The 21,938-nt window shown below is 41.4% G+C and overlaps 1 protein-coding gene across 8 annotated transcripts in view; it reads right to left on the bottom strand.

Moving 5' to 3' along the window:
* The window catches only part of ACOT7 (acyl-CoA thioesterase 7), a 234,203-nt gene that overhangs the window by 142,845 nt on the left and 69,420 nt on the right, over nt 1-21,938 (bottom strand). For all 8 annotated transcript variants that reach the window (XM_069742406.1, XM_069742408.1, XM_069742413.1 and 5 more), the window contains one exon: nt 17,339-17,495. In XM_069742406.1, the coding sequence (XP_069598507.1) occupies nt 17,339-17,495 (157 nt within the window). The remainder of the gene's footprint in view (nt 1-17,338; nt 17,496-21,938) is intronic.

Genomic DNA, 21,938 nt, shown 5'->3' with positions numbered 1-21,938 from the left:
CTGCTTCCCCGGCACCGGCAGCTTCTTCCTGTACTGAGCGGCCACTGTTACCGCTCATTACAGTAATGAATATGCGGCTCCACCCCTATGGGAGGTGGAGCCGCATATTCATTACTGTAATGAGCAATACCATGTGACCGCTCAGTACAGGAAGAAGCTGCCGGGGAAGCCAGGGACCTGCAGGGACCATGCCAGGAGCAGGTGAGTATAATTAGACAGCCCCCGCTCCCCCTCCCCTGCCAACCCCTAGGTATGACTCGAGTATAAGCCGAGAGGGGGACTTTCAGCCCAAAAAAATGGGCTGAAAATCTCGACTTATACTCGAGTACATACGGTAAGTTTAAAAGTGGTGGCTTGATATACACACAATTTATTTATTTTTTTGACGGTTGAATGTGGCTTCCAACATAATTAAAAAGTAAAATGTCATGTGTCATGCATTAATACTGTTTAATCTGGTATTATGGATCGGTATCGATGTAATTTGGTGCAAACATTTTTTAGAGAGAGGTCCAGATGCTCCTGGTTTCATATTTTGGAGCTGCAGAAACTTTGCACAGTACCTTTATCCATAAATCATGGTATCAGCAGAATGTTTTAAAACTTCTTTTTCAAACAGATACCATCCAAACCAATGCCAGATATTTGGATCTGTGTGCTCACTGACTTAGTTTGTCATTTTAGCATTTATCACAGCATTATGCTTTTGTATCAGTATCAAATGCTTGAGGCTAAGGGGCGGAGTGCTCGGTCAGAAGGCTAATACAAATATCATTGTCGGATTCTACCCCTCCATCGAGATATAGATAAAAGTCCAGAGAGGATTCATATTAGGTTCCCAGAGAGATGTAGACTGTCTAAGTGAGGATTGGCATTAGATCCTGGCATCGAGAATCGCCTTAACGTGGCTGCCAGGTACACATGAATTGGCCAATTTATGCGCTAAGCATTCTCAATTTTTTCATATTTCTAGTGCAGCAATGCAATTCAATTTTTATAATTTATATTTGCATGCTATAGCGCTACAGAGTGCTGCCTTAACAGTTTCATTCAGCATTATGCTTTTGGGCCATAAATTTGACTTATGGGAAGTTACAGTATATAAACATCAGCTGTATGGGCAACATGGATGGTGGACGGAACCTGATGGTTACTATTCGAACGTCTAAGACCCCAATAGAAAAATTAAATCAGTTGTCTCATTAGTAACAGCCATTTTTAGAATGTAGATGCAGAATAACCCCCAGCTGGCCTCTTAGCACCCCCCAGAAAACTGCCGATTTTACTGGGACGAAGCCACGGCAAAAGCGGCAACTAATATGCTGCGGCACACACTGGAAACAATACTACTTTATTGTCCACACAGAAGAGAGAAGTGGTTCAATATACAGATTTTCAGTTATCTTGTTTTCTGCCAGAAGGTGTCAACACGTGTAATGGCAAAGAGAAGATGATGTATTGTGACAATGGGAAGACACAAATGCAATAAACAAAGCTGACAAAAACAAATGTTCTAAGTAAAATACATCTTTGCCATGTTCGGTACAAAATACACTAAGTAGAATTGAAATGAGGCTTTTATCATTCCTTCCTATTGTTTGAGTAATGGGTAACTATCTAGAATATTACAATAGATATAAATTTCTTTTATGGCTTCTGTTTCTGAATATTTATATGTTGAGTGTACACGGACTTGACATGTTAAAGGGGGAAGTCCAGTGTGGATATTTATTGTGCATATTTCTATCCAATTGTTTCAATATCTGCATAACAAAAAAAGGGGTTACCTTCTAAAGGGTGCAAAACTGGGCAATTGCCCAGGGACTCAATTTGCAATGTGTCCCAAGGATGGGAATCCCAAAAGCAAACTGAAACCATCCAGTAATATTTGCAAAATACACTTTAGTGCTACTTGGGGAGAACATGGTAGTAATTAAGTAGGATCCTTCAGGCAGCAGCAATTGAACGCTGCCAATTATTTGAGCACTTTATGGCATTTGATGGATTGAATAGGATTGTATAATTTGGGCAGTATATTGTGGTATTATTTGGGTAGAAATTGTTATTTCAGTTAGGAAAGAATTGCAAAGAGCTCTACTTTTTTTTCCCCATGACCCCATTTTCTTGGACGTCATGAAAATAGGAACCCCAAGAACAAAGTCTTCATTTAATGCTCAAAAGGAGGCAAGGCTCGTAGTCACAACTTACTAGGACTAGGAAGTGCAAAGATTGAGGTTCATCTCCAGGCAGAGGTAGCAAACACAGTGCAGGTAAAGTCTTTGTGACAGCACCACCAGGCTAAATTCAGGTTGTGGCATTGGTTCGGTAGGCCTACGGGTGGCTTATGTGGAGGATGATTGAGTCCACCCCAACTGGATTGGTAGGGTTCATGAAGTAGTTGCATGTTGCTACCTAACACAATCTCTCATGGGGCAACAACTATGCTCTCTCTACACACTATATTTCGGAGTAGACTTGTGGCTTGAATTACTGAAGTCTACATAGTCTCCAGTCTAAGTTCTACTCTGGCACGGCCATGCTTTTCTCTTGGGCCCGAAAAGCTCCTTCATGTGAACGTCTGTATCTTGTACTTGCTTGATTAATCAAATCCTTTGAGGGTGGTGTGCACCACACAAGAACATACACCTACATTCTTATTTGGTGATAATCTTGCCCTTTTTACAATATCAGTACCTCCCCCAACCAATGTCATGGTCCAATGTCTATGCAAAGCCCATACAGCCAGCAACAGTCCCAGTTAAAGATTCTAATGTCCCTGAGACCCGACCCACAGGGAAGAGACAAATGCCACCACTTACACCAGAACCTTTTCTGTTGCTCGGAGAAGAATAGAGAGCAGGCCGTTGATGATGCCTTTTCCCTTATTACTAAGTAATGGCACGGTCCATTACAAAACAAACTTATATTGATAGCAATCAAGGGAGTGAGGGATTGACTCAAGGTCCATGAAAAGGCGATGAAGAGGGAAAATGGATGCCAAGCTCTTCTGTCTTTGGTGGCGAAACCTGGCACCATAAAAAGGAGGGATCTATAAATCTTATGTATGAGACCCCCCTTTTCTAAATACATAATTGCCTTGTACGTAATAGACCTCACATGGCATGATCACATCAAATATGGCCGTACACGGGGCAGACAAGCTTTTCACAGTTGGAAAAACATTGGAAGAAAGACTGGAGGCACCAACATCACCAGATCAAATATCTAGCTCCACGATCTGATCCCCACTAGAATTAATGGATAATAAAAGCTGGAATCAAATTTACAATGTAAAGGACAGGTAACTGAAGAAAACAAACGGAGGATCCATTACACGTCAGACACAAACTTCATAGTCGATCACCCCTGAAGTTCATTACCAAGGAAACTGCACTTTCAATGTGACATCTGGTGGGAGATGGTACAGGAACGTAGGAGTATGTAAGAACGAGAGGTAAAAAAGCCGTGAATGAGAAATAGCTGAAAAGCTTTTTTGGGGAGACTACAGTATATATTTGGAGGTCTTATCTATTATATTTTTCAAACTGGTTTTTTAATATTTTCCTTCTAGGCTGACGAATTGAAGCTTACCTGCAAAAGGTTTCTGATGACAACCTGTGCACTTCTGATTTCAGGTGCAGAGTGGTCATGAGACATTGTGTGGATCCAAAGCACCAAATTCATACACATGAAATGGTCACCATCTAAATCTAAATATTGATGATTATTGATTTGCACCCATCTTATATAATGACTTTTGTAGGGTCCATTACTGTACAATTTTCTACTTTTGTGCCACATAGTTTGAAAACCTTGAGCAAATGCACCCAAGGGGCACAGCTAGTTGGGGGCGGCCAGAAGATGTGGCTTGGGAACAGTGGCGTAACTTCAAGCATGTGGTCTCCAATGCAATATCTCCAAAATGGCCCCCAACTTTCATGGATGTGTAGTAGTATCGGTCTTCTAGTACAAGAGAGAGGGACCATTTGGGCGCCTTAGACGAATGAAACACTTGCACCCATTTTCGTTACGGCCATTGAGGAGTACACAGTGCTAGAAAATGGGCACTAATAAAACACTTTTCCTTAGCCAGGGTATTTAGATATGATACGAGGGAATCATCCTGAACCTCTCCTTTGTGAAACACCAATGTTTTACAGGCCAAAATTGAGCCACTTACAATTGACCCAACAAATATGTCTTGAAAACCAGTAAAAACACTACTTTTGGGTAAGGATTTTTCCTTTTTCTCCAGACATGGAACTATTGCCCTGGCAAAATCGCTTTGAGTTACCCTTCTGTTACCACTAGAGGGCGTTATCGTAGTAAGTATTAAAATAATGGTGTCATCTGTAACTAAAGAGTTAACCTGCCCTCTTCATTAACTGACTGATGGCAAATAATGAGTACATTTGGCTCAGTCCTACAAAAGGGATAGCGGACATTAGAAACTCTACAGAATATTTTTTACCATCATTAAGAGTGCGCGAGCATAATGCCAATAGCAAAAACAATTGTAATTTGTAGTAATTTACGGCCACTGAGCAATGTTGATTCGTAACGTAACCCAAAATAAAAACATTAAAAAAAAAATCAATTCAAAATAAAATACTAAAATTAAATAAAAAATAAATCAAAATAGAAACCATTTACAGCTTTGCTAATTATTACTATTTTAGATGGTGGCCCGATTCTAACGCATCGGGTATTCTAGAATATGCATGTCCACATAGTATATTGCCCAGCCACGTAGTATATTGCCCAGCCACGTAGTAGATTGCCCAGCCACGTAGTAGATTGCCCAGTCACGTAGTAGATTGCCCAGCCACGTAGTATATTGCCCAGCCACGTAGTAGATTGCCCAGCCACGTAGTAGATTGCCCAGCCACGTAGTATATTGGCCAGTCACGTAGTACATTGCCCAGTCACGTAGTATATTGCCCAGCCACGTAGTATATTGCCCAGCCACGTACCAGCCACGTAGTATATTGGCCAGCCACGTAGTATATTGCCCAGTCACGTAGTATATTGCCCAGCCACGTAGTATATTGCCCAGTCACGTAGTATATTGCCCAGCCACGTAGTATATTGCCCAGCCACGTAGTATATTGCCCAGCCACGTAGTATATTGGCCAGCACAGAGTCACGTAGTATAGAGACTTAAAAAAAAAAAACATATACTCACCTATAGCCTGTTGAAGTCCTGCTATACTCACCATCCGCCGCCTTTCCCGCTCCTCGCCACGCTCCTGGGAGCGCTCCATTGCAAGCGGCAGCTTCCGGTCCCAGGGCTGGTGTGAGCAGGACCTATGATGACGTCGCGGTCACATGACCGTGACGTCACGGCAGGTCCTTGCCGCACACCAGCCCTGGGACGGGACCGGAAGCTGCCGCTTGCAATGGAGCGGTCCCAGGAGCGTGGCGAGGAGCGAGAACGGCGGCGGAGGGTGAGTATAGCAGGTTTTTTGTTTTTTTTAAAATTATTTTTAACATGACATATTTTTACTATTGATGCTGCATAGGCAGCATCAATAGTAAATAGTTGGGGACACACAGGGTTAATAGCAGCGGTAACGGAGTCCGTTACACCGAGGGCCGTTACCGCTGCCATCAACCCTGTGTGAGCGGTGGGGATTACAGAGCGGGCGCCGGGCAGTGAGTGCAGGGGAGTAGGGGAGGGTCTAATCAGACTGTGGCCGTCGCTGATTGGTCGCGGCAGCCATGACAAGCAGCTGCCGAGACCAATCAGCGAACGAATAACTGTGATAGAAGGACAGACAGACAGACGGAAGTGACCCTTAGACAATTATGTATATAGATATTGATAACTAATTATTAAATGGTGTTGTCCACTACTTTTATACTGACGACAGTCATCCATATAACTTTGGGGTCCGACACCCGTCACCTTATCAGGACCGTTAGCGGCAGGATATAAACAGAGTGCGGAGACGGAACACTACAGCGCCACACGCTGTGTAGTGGCCATTGCCAGGTACTACATATCAGCTCCGATTTTTTTTTCAATAAGAAACCTATCTATCTATGCTTCACGTATGCAATCAATTTATTGCACGACTCCAAATTTTTCTAATAGTTCTAGCATGTGTTATATAGGAGATTTCATTAATTAAATTACAAATTATTTTCAGTCATTCAGGAAAGGAAAAAAACTAGATGAATCAGCTTTCCGACAACTCTCTGCTCCTGGAGGCTCCAAGCATTTTGATACGCACTATAAATTATTCATACAGGCAATGATAATCAAGACTTGTCTATCACTATCTCCAACTCTGCTGAGTTCATGAAAACAGCTCATCCAGGACAAAACCATCTCCGGGTGTCAATGACAACAGAGACCTCAGAATAGCACGAGTGATAAAAATAACCGGACAACGGCACGGGGGTTTATTATTACAGGTCATAGTATTTTAATGTACAGTATATAATACACACACGTGCAAAAGTTTCTGGGAGGTGTACAAAGATTGCTGAAAACTAAGAATGCTTTCAAAATAGAAAATGTTAATACTTTGCATTTTGTAATTTGATTAAAAAAATAAAAATAAAGTGAATGCACAAAATTACGGTAATCAAAAACAAAATAAAAAAATAAATTAAATCAATATTTGGTGTGACCTCCCTTGGCCTTCAAAACAACCCTTAGCAACCCCTTGCATTATTATTGAAAGCAGTCTATAGCACTTTCTTTGCTGCATTTTTTCCGTAGCTGTTGTAAAGTTATTTTTTATCATTTGTGCTGCTAAGTAGTATTTTAAAGTCTTTGTCCACTACTAGGGCAACCCCTTCTCATACCCCATACTTGACCCAGAAAAAATTAAAAAATAAGCCTATACTCCCCTCCCGTGCCGGCGCCGTTCCCGCAGTGTCGGCACTCGCTGTCTCCGGGCTCTCGTTCGGTTGCATGACACGTGGTGCCCGAGGCGCGATCAGCGCTGGCGTCACTGTCTCCGCCATCGGACAAAATGAACATGAGAGGAAGTCTGATTTTGGACTTCATTTTCATGTTCAATTCAACAAAAGTTGGGGGCAGTGACAGCAATGCTGATTGGCCGCTGGGTTCACGTGTTGACAAAACAGCACGAAAGCCCCGAGACGGCGAGTGCCGACACCGCGACAGTAGTGCCGACACCGCAAGAGTAGTGCCAACATGGGAGGTGAGTGTAAGCTTTTTTATTTTATGGGGGCCAAGCGTGGGGTATGAGAAGGGCTTGTCCTACTAGAGGATAACCGCTTTAAGGTCACTTTCTGTTGTTGCAGAACTCCATTATACTATATGATACAACATATACATAAAGGCTAGACCTGAATGCAGAATCTATAAAAATCCCCCCAACTTACCATGTGCTGTTTATAATACAGGATATTGCGCCTCCTTTTCACATTTCTTCTCTTATCAAGGATAAATAAATGTAATTCTTAGTTTGGTGTCATCTGCCTTCTATCATTCATCACCTTTAATACTGATATAGAAGACCCAACATTGAACCTTGGGGTACGCCTCTGGTAGACGGAAACCATTCAGAGAAGTCACTCACTACAACTCTCTGGGTCCATTAAACAATTTTAATTAACACAATTACAATTTAAGCCTCTGGACATTATTTTACCCATTAGGCATCTATGTGGGACACTGTCAAAATGCTTTTTTAAAGCGTGGCATGCCTCCACCCTCGGTGGTCTGGGAGTACTCACTTGGCTGGTCGTTGAGAAATATACCCGGGACACTGAAGATTAAAAGTCCACTCTGTTTATTCGTACACAGCATAAACCTTTTCAGGAACGTGATAACAGAGCATCCCGTGCACCGGCCAGCAACCATTCGGCCTCATAGAACCCACGGTCCTCACTGAGCCCCGGTATGGTATGCCCAATACTGGTTAGAGTCCGTTACCTGTCAGCAACGCCCGCACAGGTTTCCCGGGTACCTGTTATCCTCAGAGGCATCCTCCAAACACTTCTCACTCTGGCTCAGACTCTCCAGCACTGCCAACCCGTGCACAAACACACAGACTCCATCTTGGGTCTCCAGACACAACCCCTTGGGTGAGGTATGTTGGTGACTGGACCCACCCATCTCTCCAAGTCACCTGGAAGCCTTCCCAATGTATAGTAAACCCTCAGCAGTAGCGAAAACGAGCTCAGCAGCTTGCAGACCTCATCACGCTGCTCCACATCAGGGCTGGGGCCAACGAGCGTTATCTCTGCCCCTGTCCTGGTGCCGCAGTGTTAAAATGAATTCACGTCTGAAGGACTGCAGACTTGTAGTGTAAGGCCAGACAACCCCTATAGGCTATGCATTTAACTCCTTAAGTCTTTGCCAAATAGAGATTATACATAGATGTCCTCTAATGATGAGCAAACATGGTTGGATAAGACGTTATCCGAGGATGCTTGTGCGCTAATCAAGTGTCCGGCTGTTTGACAGCAGCAACGCATGCAGGGTTTGCCTAACAAATAGCGAATCCCATTATGGGTTGCATGAGACATGCAGCCACGGGGACTCGAACATGTTTTTCGAGCACGCAGAAGACCCTTATCTGAGTAGGTTCCCTCATCACTAATGTCCTCCATAAAGACCCAATAGAATATGCTTTGGCCCTCTATGCCATCTGACAGGGTATCACGTATAAAGATAGATCTGCAAACAGCTCAGATTCCTCCGCTTCTCCAAATACAACCGACAGACATCACCATATGGTTCTCAATCTCCTGCCTTTTCCGCCCACAGCACGAGAAGCCGTGTAAGAAAACAAGATATAAAAAAGGAGCTAATTTGAGCAGAGCTTTAAATAAAATATATCTCGTCTCTGAAAAACTTCACAAGTTCAGCAAGAGTCTCTTCTATGCACCCCAGTCCTGGCTCGCCTGAGGAATCGGAGATTAAAGTAAACTTTAAGACAGCTCAACCGGCGGAAAATTCTACACTGGAAGGGGTCAAACAAGAGGAGGACGTTGTGAAATAAAAGTTAAGTTCAGGTGGGAGGAATCATCACGAAAAAGACCAAGAATGTGTGTTAAAGTAAAAATAAAAAAAATGTTGCTATAGTAACCATCGTCTAGTGACAGAATCATGTTAGAATCTCCAATTTACATTGTGGAATATAGGGGGCAAAGTCTGCAGCTGTATATATATATAAGTAAAAATACTTTAACAAAATAGAAATGTTACTAGATTATGTTTTATTAACAAAATGCAAAGGGAATTAATAAGAGAGAAATTGAACTCATCAATATTTGGTGGCCGTCCGCTTTCAAAACAGCCTCAATTCTTCTAGATACACTTGTATCTCACAAACGCGCGTCGGGTGTGATGGGTGAGCAGCATCTCTGCATTTGGTCCACCATTTGTCCCCTTCATTTTTCCACTTAAATTATTATTCTTACGGGATATTCAAATAGTGTTGGCACCTTTATCTACACTTTATTTCCACTGTGTGATTTGTACCTTGCTTTACACCCCCTTGTTTCTTATGTTTGATACTTATTACCATTTCTCTAGATCAGGGTATATACCAAGGTACATCTATACTATCTATATATATATATATATATATATATATATATATATATATATATATATATATATATATATATATATATATATATATATATATATATATATATAATTGTCTAAGGGGTACTTCCGTCTGTCTGTCTCGGAAATCCCACGTCGCTGATTGGTCTCACCAGCTGCCTGTCCTGGCTGCCGCGACCAATCAGCGACGGGCACAGTCAGGCCGAGAATTAATCCCTCTCTACTTCAGTCCAGTCAGTGCCCGGCGCCCGCTCCATACTCCCCTACCGTCAGAGCCCGCTCCATACTCCCCTACCGTCAGAGCCCGCTCCATACTCCCCTACCGTCAGCACCCGCGCCATACTCCCGTCCAATCACCGCTCACACAGGGTTAATGCCAGCGGTAAGGACCGCGTTATGCTGCGGATTGCGCAGTCCATTACCGCCGCTATTAACCCTGTGAGACCAATTTGTTTTTTACTATTGATGCTGCCTATGCAGCATCAATAGTAAAAAGATCTAATGTTAAAAATAATAAAAAAAACAAAAAACCTGCTATTCTCACCTTCCGTAGTCAGCCGATGCGCCCGCGCCTGCCGCCAGCTTCCGTTCCCAGAGATGCATTGCAAAATTACCCAGAAGACTTAGCAGTCTCGCGAGACCGCTAAGTCATCTGGGTAATTTCGCAATGCATCCTGGGAATGGAAGATGGCGGCAGCAGAACGCACATCGGCACAGCTTCGCTGGATCCCGGCGTGTGAGTATATAACTATTTTTTATTTTAAATATACAACGTGGCCTGTGTTATATACCGCGTGGCTGCTATATACTACGTGGTCACTTTTATATACTACGTGGCCACTGTTACATACTATGTGGGCTGTGTTATATGTGTTATATACTAAATGGGCTGTGTTATATATTACGTGGCCAGTGTTATATACTACGTGGCCAGTGTTAGATGCTATGTGGGCTGTGTTATATACTGTTTGGCCTGTATTATATACTACATGCCCTGTACGAACGCATCAGGTATTTTACAATATGTATGTATGTATGTATGTATGTATGTATGTATATAGCAGCCACATAGTATATAGCACAAGCCACGTAGTATTTGTCTGCTACATACTACATGGTTCCTATATACTATGTGGCTGCTATATACATACATACATATTCTAGAATACCCGATGTGTTAGAATCGGGCCACCATCTAGTTTTATATAATCTATTATGCTTTCAGATCTCTATATATTTTATACATTTTATTTGGTGCTCACCCACCCTTTCTGTATCTGCTATAGCAAAATTAAATAATTTATTCTCACATTATTCCTCTTCATTATTCAGTTCTCTTTGCTAAATTTCATTAATATAGATTTAAACTATTTTCAAATATCTTCCAAACACTTCTTTTTATTGGTTTTCATATCCAGCCAGTGCAAATGGGACATTTACTCCACCTGGGGATATTTTTAGTTTCCCAATATGCATTAACATTTCAGTCAATATGTAAATATTTTACATTATTTATCTGGTACCGACCTTGAATATACTCTAGAACTGTACTCACTATTCTGCTGGTGCAGTCACTGTGTATATACATTACATTACTGATCCTGAGTTACATCCTGTATTATACTCCAGAGCTGCACTCACTATTCTGCTGGTGCAGTCACTGTGTATATACATTACATTACTGATCCTGAGTTACATCCTGTATTATACTCCAGAGCTGCACTCACTATTCTGCTGGTGCAGTCACTGTGTACATACATTACTGATCCTGTACTGATCCTGAGTTACATCCTGTATTATACTCCAGAGCTGCACTCACTATTCTGCTGGTTCAGTCACTGTGTACATACATTACATTACTGATCCTGTACTGATCCTGAGTTACATCCTGTATTATACTCCAGAGCTGCACTCACTATTCTGCTGGTGCAGTCACTGTGTACATACATTACATTACTGACCCTGTACTGATCCTGAGTTACATCCTGTATTATACTCCAGAGCTGCACTCACTATTCTGCTGGTGCAGTCACTGTGTACATACATTACATTACTGATCCTGAGTTACATCCTGTATTTTACCCCAGAGCTGCACTCACTATTTTGCTGGTGCAGTCACTGTGTACATACATTACATTACTGATCCTGTACTGATCCTGAGTTACATCCTGTATTATACTCCAGAGCTGCACTCACTATTCTGCTGGTGCAGTCACTGTGTACATACATTACATTACTGACCCTGTACTGATCCTGAGTTACATCCTGTATTATACTCCAGAGCTGCACTCACTATTCTGCTGGTGCAGTCACTGTGTACATACATTACTGATCCTGTACTGATCCTGAGTTACATCCTGTATTATACTCCAGAGCTTCACTCACTATTCTGCTGGTGCAGTCACTGTGTACATACATTACATTACTGACCCTGTACTGATCCTGAGTTACATCCTGTATTATACCCCCAGAGCTGCACTCACTATTCTGCTGGTGCAGTCACTGAGTACATACATTACATTACTGACCCTGTACTGATCCTGAGTTACATCCTGTATTATACTCCAGAGCTGCACTCACTATTCTGCTGGTGCAGTCACTGTGTACATACATTACATTACTGATCCTGAGTTACATCCTGTATTTTACCCCAGAGCTGCACTCACTATTTTGCTGGTGCAGTCACTGTGTACATACATTACATTACTGATCCTGTACTGATCCTGAGTTACATCCTGTATTATACTCCAGAGCTGCACTCACTATTCTGCTGGTGCAGTCACTGTGTACATACATTACATTACTGACCCTGTACTGATCCTGAGTTACATCCTGTATTATACTCCAGAGCTGCACTCACTATTCTGCTGGTGCAGTCACTGTGTACATACATTACTGATCCTGTACTGATCCTGAGTTACATCCTGTATTATACTCCAGAGCTTCACTCACTATTCTGCTGGTGCAGTCACTGTGTACATACATTACATTACTGACCCTGTACTGATCCTGAGTTACATCCTGTATTATACCCCCAGAGCTGCACTCACTATTCTGCTGGTGCAGTCACTGAGTACATACATTACATTACTGACCCTGTACTGATCCTGAGTTACATCCTGTATTATACTCCAGAGCTGCACTCACTATTCTGCTGGTGCAGTCACTGTGTACATACATTACATTACTGATCCTGAGTTACATCCTGTATTATACTCCAGAGCTGCACTCACTATTCTGCTGGTGCAGTCACTGTGTACATACATTACATTACTGATCCTGAGTTACATCCTGTATTATACTCCAGAGCTGCACTCACTATTCTGCTGGTGCAGTCACTGTGTACATTGTATCTAGAGCATAGTAAAGGATGTAACTCAGTATAAGTAATGAGATGTATGTATTTTTATCTTGCGATCTATTAGTAGCTTCCCCTGTGAGAACGTTTTGTAACAAGACATATTTTCTAGTGGATTCTCTTTTCTCAGTCGCCAGCTCTGTGTGCCATCTCCGTGCACTGCCATCCTGTGTTGGAAACCATCACCAGATTAGTAGATGCCGTATTAGCAGAACAGTCACATTTACCCTGTATTTTATGCTTTTCTAGCTGATCACTAACATTGTGCAAAGAAGCTGAAAATGCTAAAAGCAACTGTGCAGCACAGGAAAAATACAGACAAAACGAGAGAAGAGAGAAGTAATCCGGACAGAAAGTGGGGCAAGAGCTGGAAGGAAAATGGAAAAAAATGTGTCAAGAGAGATAAACATATAACACGGAATAAGAGAAGCATTCAGCGGGCCGGTAATCCACATTAGACGCCCGGTTCGAGCGCAGGGCACGGAAGTGAAAACACGGGGGCATCTATAAAACTGCAGAAAAACAACATAATCCTGAGAAAATGGAAACAATGTGTCACATGTCAAAGCTTAGATTGGGGGTTTCTAGTATCAGCAAGGCAAGGGGTTATCTGATTTTTAAAAAACAGGCTAAAAGTAGCAAATACATGAAAATAATAAAACAACTACAATTCTCATATTCAGTCCTCAGTCCAGAAATTGCGATGTTACGTGACCGCTGCAGCCAATCAGGTGACCTCAGGTGTAAGGAATTTGACTGATGTGTTAATGGCAAATTCTCCTCAATCTTTTCCTACCACTAGGGGGCAGGTTTTAAACTTCCTATTAATGGGAATCTGTCAGCAGGTTTTTGCTATGTAATTTGCCAACAGAATGATGTAGGGACAGAGACCCTGATTGCCTTAGTTTTCAGGGTGCAGAAGATGTAATAGAATCACAGTTTCCTCTGCTGTGCTCTAGCAGTGTTCAGAATGCTGAGCTCTGAATAACTTCACACACCACTGATTGTATATTGACAGAAAGCTGCCAATCAGGGGTGAGGGCGGGGTTGGACTAGGTGGCACGAGGGAGCTAGTCCGTTAATGATAATCTCCTGCTGATTAAAAACTGATTTTATTGCCACAGCAAAACGCAACTAAGTAAGTGACACATCGCTGGAATTGGGGTATCTGTCTACATCATGCTGCTCTCAGATTACACGGCTAAAACCTGACGACGGATTACTCCCTTTATTACAAAAAAGAAAAATGTGTGGTTTGGCCCCTTAGTGGTGGGAACAAATGCACCATATTTTTGTATATTGAACAAAATATAACAAAGATGGTACAGCTAAAACCAACACCGTATTTTAGTCAACATGCAAAAAAAAATTGGAACCTCGGGCTGTTTTTCTCTGCAATATAATTGGAATAGGAAGCAGGATTGAGATGCACGTCCAGCGGTGGGATAATACAGTGGAGCTTTGTCTGGAAGCATCTCCAGTGATATATCATACATTAACCTACAAGACACGTCTTAGCACACAGTATGACAGTACTAAGAGAATGAAAGCTTCTCCTCAATATAGTGAGGCACAAGCTCTGCAGCCATCCCATAGTGACCTCCACAGTCACTGCTGCCGTCTATGCCACAAACGCGTGGTGCTGAACAGGTGGGCATTTTAAGACCTCTTGTGTTAGGATATAACTACTATAACACTGCCCCTTATGTACAAGAATAGAACTACTATAATACTGCCCCTATGTACAAGAATATAACTACTATAATACTGCTCCTATGTACAAGAATATAACTACTATAATACTGCCCCATGTACAAGAATATAACTACTATAATACTGCCCCTATGTACAAGAATATAACTACTATAATACTGCTCCCTATGTACAAGAATATAACTACTATAATACTGCTCCTATGTACAAGAATATAACTACTATAATACTGCCCCTATGTACAAGAATATAACTACTATAATACTGCTCCTATGTGCAAGAATATAACTACTATAATACTGCTCCTATGTACAAGAATATAACTACTATAATACTGCCCCCTATGTATAAGCATATAACTACTATAATACTGCTCCTATGTACAAGAATATAACTACTATAATACTGCCCATATGTAGAAGAATATAACTACTATAATACTGCCCCCTATGTACAAGAATATAACTACTATAATACTGCCCCTATGTAGAAGAATATAACTACTATAATACTGCCCCCTATGTACAAGCATATAACTACTATAATACTGCCCCATGTACAAGAATATAACTACTATAACACTTCCCCTTATATACAAGAATATAACTACTATAATACTGCCCCTATGTACAAGAATATAACTACTATAATACTGCCCCTATGTACAAGAATATAACTACTATAATACTGCCCCTATGTACAAGAATATAACTACTATAATACTGTCTCCTATGTATAAGAATATAACTACTATAATACTGCTCCTATGTACAAGAATATAACTACTATAATACTGTCCCCTATGTATAAGAATATAACTACTATAATACTGCTCCTATGTATAAGAATATAACTACTATAATACTGCCTCTATGTACATGAATATAACTACTATAATACTGCCCCTATGTACAAGAATATAACTACTATAATACTGTCTCCTATGTATAAGAATATAACTACTATAATACTGTCTCCTATGTATAAGAATATAACTACTATAATACTGTCTCCTATGTATAAGAATATAACTACTATAATACTGCCCCTATGTACAAGAATATAACTACTATAATACTGCCCCTATGTACAAGAATATAACTACTATAATACTGTCCCCTATGTACAAGAATATAACTACTATAATACTGCCCCTATGTACAAGAATATAACTACTATAATACTGTCCCCTATGTACAAGAATATAACTACTATAATACTGTCCCCTATGTATAAGAATATAACTACTATAATAATGTCTCCTATGTATAAGAATATAACTACTATAATACTGCTCCTATGTATAAGAATATAACTACTATAATACTGCCTCTATGTACATGAATATAACTACTATAATACTGCCTCTATGTACAAGAATATAACTACTATAATACTGCTCCTATGTACAAGAATATAACTACTATAATACTGCTCCTATGTACAAGAATATAACTACTATAATACTGCTCCTATGTACAAGAATATAACTACTATAATTCTGCTCCTATGTATAAGAATATAACTACTATAATTCTGCTCCTATGTATAAGAATATAACTACTATAATTCTGCTCCTATGTACAAGAATATAACTACTATAATACTGTCTCCTATGTATAAGAATATAACTACTATAATTCTGCTCCTATGTATAAGAATATAACTACTATAATACTGTCTCCTATGTATAAGAATGTAACTACTATAATACTGTCTCCTATGTACAAGAATATAACTACTATAATACTGCCTCTATGTACAAGAATATAAGTACTACTAGACTGTGGCCCGATTCTAACGCATCGGGTATTCTAGAATATGCATGTCCCCGTAGTATATGGACAATGATGATTCCAGAATTCGCGGCTGACTGTGCCTGTCGCTGATTGGTCGAGGCGACCTTCATGACATCATCGTCGCCATGGCAACCATTATGACATCATCGTCGCTGTGCCGGTCGCTGATTGGTCAAGGCCTGGCAGCCTCGACCAGTCAGACGCGGGATTTCCAGGACAGACAGACAGACAGACGGAAAAACCCTTAGGCAATTATATATATAGATAATACTGCCCCTATGTACAAGAATATAACTACTATAATACTGCCCCTATATACAAGAATATAACTACTATAATTCTGCTCCTATATACAAGAATATAACTACTATAATACTGTCTCCTATGTACAAGAATATAACTACTATAATACTGTCTCCTATGTATAAGAAGATAACTACTATAATACTGTCTCCTATGTACAAGAATATAACTACTATAATACTGCCCCTATGTACAAGAATATAACTACTATAATACTGTCTCCTATGTATAAGAATATAACTACTATAATACTGTCTCCTATGTATAAGAATATAACTACTATAATACTGCTCCTATGTACAAGAATATAACTACTATAATTCTGCCCTCTATATACAGGAATATAACTACTATAATACTGCCCCTATGTACAAGAATATAACTACTATAATACTGCCTCCTATGTACAAGAATATAACTACTATAATACTGCCTCCTATGTACAGGAATATAACTACTATAATACTACCCCCTATGTACAAGAACGTAGCTACTGTTCTACTGCTCCTATGTACAAGTGCACAGCTGCTGTATTACTGCCTCCTATGTACAAGAAACAATACCACTATGATACTGCCCCATATGTATTTAAAAAAAAAGTCTTACCTGTCAATATGTTTTCAGCCATAACATTAACTTGAACCTCTACTGAGTGCTTGGAAGTATAGGAGATTTCTGCACTGACGTGGCCCACCTCTCCAATACACATGGGAGTGAGGAAGTCCGTGCGCTCCACTCGGGCCAAAGCAGCAACACATTTCTCCTAGAATGAAACAGTTGAAATTAAAAATATAGAAAATGCCACATAAATAGTGACCTTATCATAACGCCTGTCAGATTTTCAAATTTCAGATGATAATAGTGAGAAACACAAATTATATTATAAAGCTGAGAATATTTCATATTTATAATATTATATTTAAAAAAAGGACTATTGAACCTCAGGTGTATACGGTGTTATTCTCCAACAGCTCAGGGCAGCCATTACAATGTTCTTCAGAACCTGAGCCTTCTACAGTGGCTTGTGACAGCAAACACCTCCTTGGCTTTTTACCTATTTTGCTACATTACATCCTGCGTTAAAATATTTTTGTGTGATGCATCAGCACAAAATAGTCTAAGTTTGTGAATTGAGAAAATTAAAAAGGCATAAATTACATTTATGGAATCAAATAACAAAAAATTGGCATGTGCGTATGTAATCACCTCTTTTGCTATGAAGCTTGTAAAAATTTATAGCGCAAGCAATTACCTTCATAAGTCCCATGCTTAGTGACAGGACGTCCCCCTGTGTGCAATCTAAGTGTCACATTGTCAATATATGCACTATACCTTTAATGAAAGGCCACAGAAGGTGCAACACCATTAACAAGAGGCACCACTAACACCGAGGAGATCTCCAAACACCATGAAGACCAAGGAGATCTCCAAACAACATCATGAAGACCGAGGAGATCTCCAAACAACATCATGAAGACCGAGGAGATCTCCAAACACCATGAAGACCGAGGAGATCTCCAAACAACATCATGAAGACCGAGGAGATCTCCAAACACCATGAAGACCAAGGAGATCTCCAAACAACATCATGAAGACCGAGGAGATCTCCAAACAACATCATGAAGACCGAGGAGATCTCCAAACAACATCATGAAGACCGAGGAGATCTCCAAACAACATCATGAAGACCGAGGAGATCTCCAAACAACATCATGAAGACCGAGGAGATATCCAAACAACATCATGAAGACCAAGGAGATCTCCAAACAAGTCAGGTACAAAGTTGTGGATAAGTACAAGTCAGGGTTGAGAATAAAAAAAAAAAATCCCAATCTGTGATGATCCCCCGGAGCACCATCAAACCATTAGCATCAAATGGAAAGAACATGGTACCACAACAAACCTGCCAAGAGAGGGCCGCCCACCAAAAGTTCCAGCCCGGTCAAGGAGGGCATTAATCAGAGAGGCAGCACAGAGACCAAAAGGTGACCCTGAAGGAGCTGCAGTGTTCCCAAGCCGAGACTGGAGTATCTGTCATTACAACCTCAATCAGATGTTCACTCCATAGAGGTGGCCTTTATGGAAGAGTGGCAAGAAAAATGCCTTTACTCACACACAAAGATTGCAAGGCTCATTTTGAGTCTGCCAAAAGACATGTGAGAGGCTCCCCAAATGTATGGAGGAAGGTGCTGTGGTCAGAGGAGACCAAAATTGAACTTTTGGCCACCAAGGTAAACGCTATGTCTAGTGCCAAACCAACTCTGCTGATCATCTCAAGAACACCATCCCCACAGTGAAACATGGTGGTTTCAGCATCAAGCTTTGGGGATGTTTTTCAACAGCAGGGACAGGAAAAATGGTCCAAGTCGAGGGGAAGATGGATAGTGTGAAATACAGGGATATTCTTGAGCAAAACCTGTTTCAGTCTTTCAATGATTTGAGACTGGGACGAAGGTTCATCTTCCAACAAGACAATGACCCAAAGCATACTGCTAAAGCAAACTGCAAGTGGTTTAAAGAGAAACGTTTAAATGTTTTGGAGTGACCTAGCCAAAGCCCAGACCTTAATCCAATTGAGAATCGGTGGTCAGACTAGTAGATTGATGTTCACCAGAGGAAAGCGCCTAACTTGAAGGAGCTGGAGCAGTTTTGCATTGAGGAGTGGGCAAAATTCACAGTGACAAGATGTGGAAAGCTCAAAAGTCTTATACAAAGCGACTTGCAGCTGTTATTACAGTGACATTCCAGATTGTGAGGTAGCAAAACGCAAAAAATATTATAAAGTCCTACATTATGTGATTGTGCAGCTGACGGAGGTGTGTACTGTGACGTTGAGCTGAGGTGTTTTGTTATGATGTTCACAGAGGAGGAATTTATTATGATGTTCTGCAAAATGTATGTTTTTAGGATATATGCGATGAGGTTCTGCAGCAGCTGAGATGTGTAGTATAACATTGTGCAGCAGTTGAGGTGTATATGATAAGGTTCTGCAGCAGCTTAGAGGTGTATAATGAGGTTCTGAATCAGCTAGATGTTTATTATGAAGATCATAATACAACGCCTTTTTAATTGCAGGTATGAACACTGCCTTTCAGCCAATCAGTAGTTTGCAGATGAGAAGTAAAAAGTCATCTGTAACAGACGTCTCCTGCTAAAGAAATGCTAAACCAAGGCAAGACCGCCATCTAGTGGTTAACATTCACACTATTCTGATATCATGTATTAGCTGCCAAGAGGGGTCATATTATTATTATTATTATTATTATTATTATTTATTATTATAGCACCATTTGTTCCATGGCGCTTTACATGTGAGGAGGGGTATACATAATAAAAATAAGTACAATAATCTTAAACAATACAAGTCACAACTGGTGCAGGAGGAGAGAGGAGCCTGCCCGTGAGGGCTCAATCTACAAATCTAATCATTTTGCAATAAAATATTAATTTTGACCATAAAATGACTGAATTGTTCAACTCCTGTGATAGAACAGTGCAGCTACTGAACAGAAAAAAACCCTCCGTTTGACCAACACAAGTGCACTCGTTTCTTATCTACATACCTATTTTTATATTATTGAACACCGCTTTTACACAACATTATTTTATAGGGGAAATCTACTTTTACAATATTTCATTTTAGTTCTACATAACATTTTTCATATCTTTGCAAAACCTCCACTCTTTTCTGGATTTTCCTTGTCACGCTACATAATTTTGTCCTTCACTCTTCTGTAATGGTATTCATCACTTCTGGGTTAAAAACATCAACACATGCGCTCAATAGCCATCTTTCTCGGCAGATGATGACTGAATTATTCAGCCATCATCTGCTTCTAACAGCCGAAGCAGCAGCGGAGCTCCAGTCGCAGTTGTTAATCTGTTAAAAATGACCCAATCCCACTGGCCTGCTAATGCAGTGATCGTGGGGTGCCATGACAGCTGGGGGTCTGATGAAGACCTCCGTGCTTGTCATGACTGCGCCTGTAGAAGAAGCCGGCATTTAGCTGGAGATTGGGATTTTCTCTATAGATAGCAGGGCTGATGTACAGCTATGTATAGTACAAGCAATCAGACGATTGGAGCTTCAAGTCCCCTAAGGGGACTAACAAATACAGTAAAATGTTAAAAAAGGTTTTTAACGATATGAAATATATAAAAAAAAAATTACAAAAGTTTAAATTACTGCCTTTTGTCTCATTAAAATAAACAAATTAAAAAAAATATACATAGTTGGTGTCAATGCATTTATAAAAGTCTGACCTATCAAATTAATCTGATCAGTAAATGATGTAACAAGAAAAAAAAAAGCAAAAACAGAATTTTTTTGGTCACCACAACATTGCAATAAAATGCAATAACAGGTGATAAAAACATTGTATCTGTCCCAAAATGGTATGAATAAAAACATCAACTCAGGGCGCAGAAAAGAAGCCCTCACCCAAGCCCAGATACCAAAATATGCAAATGTTACGAGTCATGGAAAATGGCAGCACAAGCAAATTTTAATATATATATACAGTTAGGGCCAGAAATATTTGGACAGTGACACAATTTTCGCGAGTTAGGACAGGCCGGAGCGAGCCGCCCCCTCCCCCCCACGGCTAAGCGAAGGCCAGCATGACAATGGGTTGGAGAGGAGGGGGTGGGGCAGAAAGGGTTAACAGTATAGGGGGCGGGGGAGATAGTTGAAGAGAGGGTTAGGGAAGTGTCAGGGGGCGGGGGCCGGTCAGTTCCCGCTCACCAGCACTGAAAGCAGCAGCATGTCAGGTGTGGACGCTGTGCTGCAGAGCCTGAGGGCGGCTGCAGCCTCTCGGCCTCCCGGATGGCTGGAGGCGCAGGTGGCCCACCTGCTGGACGGCGGCGCCGGCGGCAGCGGATCCCCGCCGGCGGTCCCCCATCTTGATCGGCGGGCTCGGCGGACACGGCCCCCCGAGCGCCTATCGCCGGATCCTGGGCCTAGCGCCCCCCGCAGGCGTAGGAGCCCCTCCCGGGACCCTCCAGGCCGGGCGCCGGTAAGAGCAGCGGCGAGTAGGCCCCGGCCTGGGAGGAATCCGACTGCCAGGGGGGGCGCAGCGGCGGTTGCTAGGCCCTCACCTCGTGGTGTGGTGGGGGCAGAGCCAAGACGCGCCGGGCAGCGCTTGGGGCCTAGAGCAGCGGGAGGCCGCGGCGGTGCCGGTTCCGCCGCGCGGTCTGCCTCGGCGGT

Source organism: Ranitomeya imitator, chromosome 10 (assembly GCF_032444005.1).
Source record: "Ranitomeya imitator isolate aRanImi1 chromosome 10, aRanImi1.pri, whole genome shotgun sequence".
NCBI classification, from domain to species: Eukaryota; Metazoa; Chordata; class Amphibia; order Anura; family Dendrobatidae; genus Ranitomeya; species Ranitomeya imitator.
This window is presented reverse-complemented; position numbering and strand designations above follow the sequence as displayed.